The 7109-nt window shown below is 35.8% G+C and overlaps 1 protein-coding gene across 1 annotated transcript; it reads left to right on the forward strand.

Annotated features, from left to right (window-relative positions):
- Positions 1–2306: 2306 nt before the first annotated feature.
- On the forward strand, positions 2307–6651 carry LOC132732389 (uncharacterized; the record flags this gene model as incomplete). The annotated part of the gene is made up of 3 exons (XM_060718798.1): positions 2307–2797; positions 5495–5613; positions 6456–6651. Coding segments are annotated over exons 1-3 (594 nt in total), but the record flags the coding sequence as incomplete, so codon positions are not given.
- Positions 6652–7109: the final 458 nt, after the last annotated feature.

Raw genomic sequence — 7109 nt, forward strand, 5'->3', positions numbered from 1 at the left:
TTAACCTGAAGGCGTAGACTGAAACATACTAAATCCCGTTCACGATGGCACAATGGTGACAGCGCGATGGCACGATGGTACGTTGATGAAAACGCGATGATGCGATGGTGAAAACACAATGGTACGAACGTGAAACAACGATTGTTCGATGGTGAAACAACGACGGCTCGATGATGAAAACGTGATGGTACTTTGGCGAAAGACGATGTTACGATGGAACGATATAGTGAGACTGCGATGGCATGATGATGAAAACGCGATATTATTTTCTCTACCGTGTCATCGCATTATCGTGATTTCACCATCGTGCCATCGTGTTTTAATCATCGAACCATCTCATTTTCACCTTTGTACCATTGTGCACAGCTGTTCAGGGAGACAAAATGTTACTTATGTCCAAACGGAACACCGTAATCGGTTGATACTGAATGATACAATATCGTGACTCGTTTCGCATCTCGCCGAATTCTCGCGTCTCGCTTCGCATCTCGTTCGTCGGCGCGAGACAAGAAATTGGTTCCAGGTCATATACCACTATGTAGTATTCCCTTGGCTTATTATGACCGAAAAATGCTTTTATTTGTATTTCTCAAAATTAAAGCATTTTTTTTATTTTTGGTATACTTTTATAGCTCTAAAGAGATACTCATTGGCTAATTACCTGAAGCATTTTTTCATCTGCTGCTTTTTGCAGTTTGTACAGTTGAAGTGATTTAGAATTTTGTGTTGAAGTCAAAATACTACTTTGCTTACAGTTTGCTACTTTTATGACGCATTATTTCACATTTATCGCGAATTCCTTTGGTTTACAAGCATCTAACTTCCTCAGAAATCATTATTTGAATATTAATAAATTCATACTTGCCATGTAAAAATTTATTTATTTCTGAAATCTCGTGGTACGGGATACTTCGACATTGCGAGATCTCGTGTTACAATATCGTGCCTCGCTTCATGTCTCATCGGAATGTGTCGTCTCGCCCAATTCTGAGTGGCCCGATATTCCATAATTATGGCATTACCCTGATTATTTTAAGAACTCATGCATGTTGTAAGTGCTTTTTCAATGGCGGATCTGAAAGCCGCAATTCTTGGAAAATGACGATTTTTTATACATATATTTCTGATGAAAACAAAACGTGTGTATTGGTCTTCTTATTTTCTTCCATAGATCATTTAAGGGCCTCCGTGGCCGAGTGATTTCAAAAAACCACTTGCCTCTAACCGCTGTAGGTTCGACACATACACGGGGCGTCGAACTATACATGCGAGGATCCCGGACAGGGTCCAAATGCGGAATACATATCCGCGTGCGCACGTAATGCCACCTTTATGCCACCGTAGATACTACCTTGCTTTTGCTAAGAATATTCCTAGTGCCATAAATCATCTATTAAACTTTAAGCATTGAAAATTAACGTATCACAATTAATAACGATAAGAATAGACTTGCTGCATAAGTGTTTAGGTTCTGGATGCTGCACTTGTAGAAATTTTCATTGTGACATGCAGAGCAAGGATATTCTTTAATTTAATATATGACTCCTATGAATAGGCAGGAAGTTTTTGACTGACCGGAAGTGACCGAAAAACGGTATTATAAATACAGAAAACACAGACCAATAGCTGGTAGCCGGTATACAGATGGGCATAATAATTACCTTTTAAGAATTTTATGGAAAAATGTGAGACAAATGTGCTTCGAGTGTCCTTTCTATTGTGTGTCGAACACATCTGTCTCATTTCCAATTTGTCGCAAATATGAATGTTTACGAACACATCGGTCACACTTCGTGAGACAAATGTGCTCCGAGACAAATGTGCTCCTACAATGCTCGCCAGAGGCTGGCATAATATAATTTTATTCAACTCGTGCAATAAATTCAGTATTGAACTTACACTCATTCAATATCCTCTGTATATGACTTTGACATTTTTGGGGGTTTCTTTATTCAGTTGTCGGTTGTAATAATTTATTGGTACGACCACGCTAATGTCCTGGCTTGTGTGCCCTCTAATGCATTTTGTTAGGTGCATACTCAGTGCCTTTGCGGTAGTCTAGTGTGGTGACGGGATTTTGCATTCTCTTAATGTCGCCTTCAAACGAATTGTATTGTTTTAAGCAAATATTTAGATCAATTCTTTCACAATAGAAGCTGCTAAATCTATGATTTAGTACGCAGTGTCACAGGAAATTACTAAAAGCTTTCCGTTTATTCCCGGATTTACATCTGCATTTCCTTTCATCAATTAGTATGCCATTCATTTTTATGTATTTTGGACATATATATAAGTAGCATGTCTGCATTAAATGAACTCTCTAGTTTTATAGACAGTTTCTTCATGAATAAATTATGTAAAAGTGTCAAAAATTAAATTAAAAAGAGTTGAAACACTTTGGAAAACAATTTTGGAATTAGTGTGCTGCTTGAGCTTTTAATAAAATTCACGGTACAATCGTTTTTGAAAATAAAAATACATTTAGTTTCTTTTTATTATTAAAAGTTTATCGAGTAAAATGAATATTTTCAGGGCAGTATTTGTTCTATTTCAACTATACATACACGACATTGACGGACTTGTATTTGCAGGATACAGTGTTGTTACCCGACAAGAGGGTATAAGTTCGCTAGACAGGTATCGATGTGCTGAAACTTACGTCGGGTTCGAGTATATTGGGCACGTATTAACGCCGGACGGCGTGTGTACGCCAGTCCAGTATGGACGGTCAGACGTAATGTCACCGGGCTCGGAATATTTAAAGAAAACATGGAATTGCAATGTCTTTGACACTCCGGTATGATATACACAATTATATGCATAATGTACTCTATTCGAGCTCATCTTCATCAGGAATGAACAATTCATATCTGTAATATTTCTTTATGGCGAAAAGGTCGTCGTTTTCTGTAGCATATGCCCAAAATCAACATTTTCAATTAAAGTTCAAAAATGTCACAATTTTGTGCATGTTTTGTAACGCTTTTCGTGAACTTTAACGGAGTCAATCAGACTCTGCAACGACCAAGTAAGCAGGGATGAGATCATTACTTCAACTCTAATCATAATAGCCCAACATTTTCATTATTAAAATAATAACACGTAAGAAAAATGACCTTGCTGATGTCAACAGATAGAATATCCTAAAAGAACATGTTTACATATTTTCAGACTGCAATGTTGTAAAAACCATGTTAACATGCTCTTAGATTACAATGTATTACAAAAGATTGGATGTCTTAAAATATCATTGGAGAGGTCATCAGACCTCTCCACAGTGTTCAGACTGATTGCTGGCGGCAATCGGCATTCATTTTTGCGTATTTGATTGTAGTGAATAAATCTCAATTAAAGCTTAAAATCATTAGAAGCAGTCTACAAAAATGGTTTTGCGCATGCTCCGTTTCAAAATAAGGAAGTGAGCAAATCGGTATATAGAAAAATCGGAAAATATCATGAACGTTACTTAGCGCTACGTGGATGTTTCATTCCGTTTTAATGTTTTAAACTGTAAAAATCGATTACCGTACTGTGTTCTGAATAGCGTTTTAATATAAAATAGTAACAGTGAACATTATAGCTACAATATCACCATGTACTATTACATGAGTACCGAAAGTTTGCAGCTCTTTTAACTTTTGACCGGTATGACTAAATAACGCAACGCAGATTTTTTGGCGCAAATGGCACAAATTTTACTAAAGTTTGATTTTCGTCAAATATTGTGGTTGCAGGCATGCAGCTTTATATACTGTTTATTCTAACCAAATGGTTTAAACATATTTTTATGTAAATCCTGGTCGAAATTTTGTTTGATTAACATACTTTATGCCCATTTTGGAAAATGTAGAGGAAATGTTTCCATAAACTTACCAGAACATTAACCGAAAATTTGCTTATTGATATATATTTGCTTATATATATATCATTTATTTTAAATTTAGTTCTCTTTGTAGAAAAACTTTCTCTTATGCGCCAAGAGAAGAGTACATTTCTCCGGCAAATAATCTTTCAAAACATTTAAGAAATGAAGCGTAAAACAAACTTTCATTATGATACTATATTCAATATATATGATAATTTCCATTTTGTAAAATAATGATAATTTGTAACTACTCATTGTGTCTTTTCTGCAAGAAAATCCCCAAATATTTTCGAATTAAACAAATCTTCCACAGCAGCAAAAAGACCTCTCGCATGCTTCTTTTTAAAGAAGTAAACTTGTGTTTACATTTATCAGATTGCAATATACATTTGTATTAGCAAAATCCTTACAGTGATTTGATTAGCTTTGCTTCACAAACAGCATGTTACCATAGGAAACGGCTTGTGACTTCAAAAAAGGAGCCTTCTGAAACGAGGCACAAAGATTGTTTCAGTCGGAAATGTTCTTTTTTTGCGACAAAACAAACATTATTACGGCTTAAATGGGCAGATTGAAACTTATTTTATTGACAGAATAAAATTTCGGCCACAATTTTGAACAGTTTAAACGTCTTACTTTCATTTTACTAAGAGTTACAACCTAAAATAAACATTACCAAAGGTATCCGCATAATAATAATAATAATATATATATATATATATATTCAATGTAAGTGCTGTGGTTAGCATTCAATTACATTTACAAAAAAGGATATCATAAAAAAATTACTGTTCTAAATTTTATTAAAATTTTGATGTCATTGGTCTGTGAAGCAAAGCAGTGGAACCACGGAATCATGGGATAGCAGTTTGATGTTTTAAAAAATATTTGATGACGTAAAAGACAATGGTCACCTTTTTTGTATTATAATTCAGACTGAATATTGTTAAACGCAGCGTAACATGGTTACAGATTGCTATGTACTAAAGAACATGTTAACATGCTTTTAGATTACAATGTTTTACAAGTATAAGCGTTTCCAAAAATGCTAAGAATCGCCGTCGAAAATAAAAAACGTGTAATGTACTCTTTCCTGAACAATAGAGCTAATGATTCATATGTTTACACCACAAGAGCCTAGACACTGTTTTTTATTGCTTCGTATATGGAGATAGTATTTTAATTCTATATATAGGTAACCCGACAAAAACATGGCGGATGGCGTGCTTCGTAGGCAGGTATTTTGTCGTCCATTTTCTTATCATGATACTGAATTCTCCGTTTTTGATTGGCTTAGAGCAGGTGGTGTACGAGTAAAAATGATCAAATCTTGTTAATTGTATATAACGGCGGCAATAATACTGTTTGTCTATGATAATATGAGAGTGACGTTTCACCACCAACTAAAAATGCAGAACGGATCTAAAAATCGAATATAACAGTAAATTTGAAACGGAATGGTAAATATCACGATTGTAATATTCAATAATAGATTTGAATGCCGTAAACACCATGTTAACATGCTCTACATTGCAATGTATTGTAACAGAATGAATGTCGTAAAAGACCATGTTTACAGAATGTATTGTTTATAAATAGAATGAATGTCGTATCTTGATATGTTTCCAGATTGCATTGTTCAAAGTAAATGATAACAATTATATAAGGTACGACGCACCAATACCTGGTGAACTGGTAACCGGAAGTAGCATTGAGGTTGTATTTATACCCCAGGAGCCGTGGAATCAGTAAGCAATATTTACTTTAAAACTAAACAAACAAAGTTAATGTCAAACACCAGAAATGGTTACTTTAAATATCCAATACAAGGCAGATTAAAGAAAAATATTTATCTATCTGCCTGTCTGTCTGTCCATCTACCTACACAGTTGTGATGCTAATAAGATATATTGCATTTCAGGCCTTTGCTTTCGTTAGTTTTACCCATGCCTGAAATTTCATCTGGCATGGGGGTAGGGGTTCCAGATGAGTCACGTGCTATACAATGGCATGATTTGACCGTTATGAATGAAGTTGTAATTCATACGCTGTTGTAAGAAAATAGTTACGGGTTTAATGACATAAATTTTAATAGAAATTTGTTTTTAAGGTAAAACGAATTTAAAATATGATGGAATATGGTAGAATGGGGCGTCCGTGGCCGAGTGGCTAAGGTCGTTGACCTCAAACAACTTGCCCCTCACCGCTGTGGGTTCGAATCCCGACAGGGACTTTTGATTCTTTCATGTTAGGAAGCTATCCAGCTAGCTTACGGAACGTCGGTGGTTCTACTTATGTGCCCGTTCTTGCCTGAAATAATGCACGGAAGGGCACCTGAGGTATTGCTCCACCAGTAAAACTGGAACGTCCAAAATATGCAAGAAAAAAATATCTGCCATATATCAGCGGTTCGGATCGGAATATCCGTCCCCCGGGAACTTGCCAATCGCCTTTACTTGGCAAGCCTCGTTACCGCCCAATGGGCGGGTCCCTTCGGAACGGATATTCCGATCTGAAACGCAACATATGACAGATATCATTCATCCTGAGCTTGTTCTTTCGCCCAGACTTTATCAAATTTCTTTTTTAGGATTGTTTTAAGCCTTTTTGACGACAGCGAATCAAATAATGTCCTTCATACATCTTTCCGGAGTGACTTACACTTGATCCACTTCAATTCTATAGTATCTGGACAATGGGCGGACATGAAACATGCTAATGGCGTCGAAATTAAGTCAGGCAGTGCTGCAACGTTAACGGTGGAAATTCTTACGGATACATTAAAGGTGCGTTTTGCTCTTCTTCTATGCACGTGCTCTGATCTGTTTAATGATTGTGCGCATGCGCATGACAACTCGCATTTTTTGGTTGAATTGCACTGAACATTATGTATTTCTTAAAGTGAAAGGTTGTGTTCTATATTTCTATATGGAAAGAATATCTCAAAACTGGTATCATTTTATCATAATATTGGCTGCCCATACTTTTTGTAATACAATTATAAATCTTTTACAAAATTCTAACAAAAGCTTCCTACACTATGGTTGTATGTATGTTGTATAAAAAATATCAAACAAGAAAAGGGTACGCAGAAACTGCCGCTTGACCACAATACATTATCCGTTCTGTGTATTCTTACTATTGTGTTCGAGGGTCTTACCCGAAATTTGAAGGAAAGGTCCGAAAAGTTGCGATAGATTTTATGTTACAAAATCGTTACCAGTTTTCGGTTTAAGCAGACGAT

The sequence above is a fragment of the Ruditapes philippinarum genome, unplaced genomic scaffold (genome assembly GCF_026571515.1).
Source record: "Ruditapes philippinarum isolate M1 unplaced genomic scaffold, ASM2657151v2 ctg21985_1_1_1_1, whole genome shotgun sequence".
Taxonomy (NCBI): Eukaryota; Metazoa; Mollusca; class Bivalvia; order Venerida; family Veneridae; genus Ruditapes; species Ruditapes philippinarum.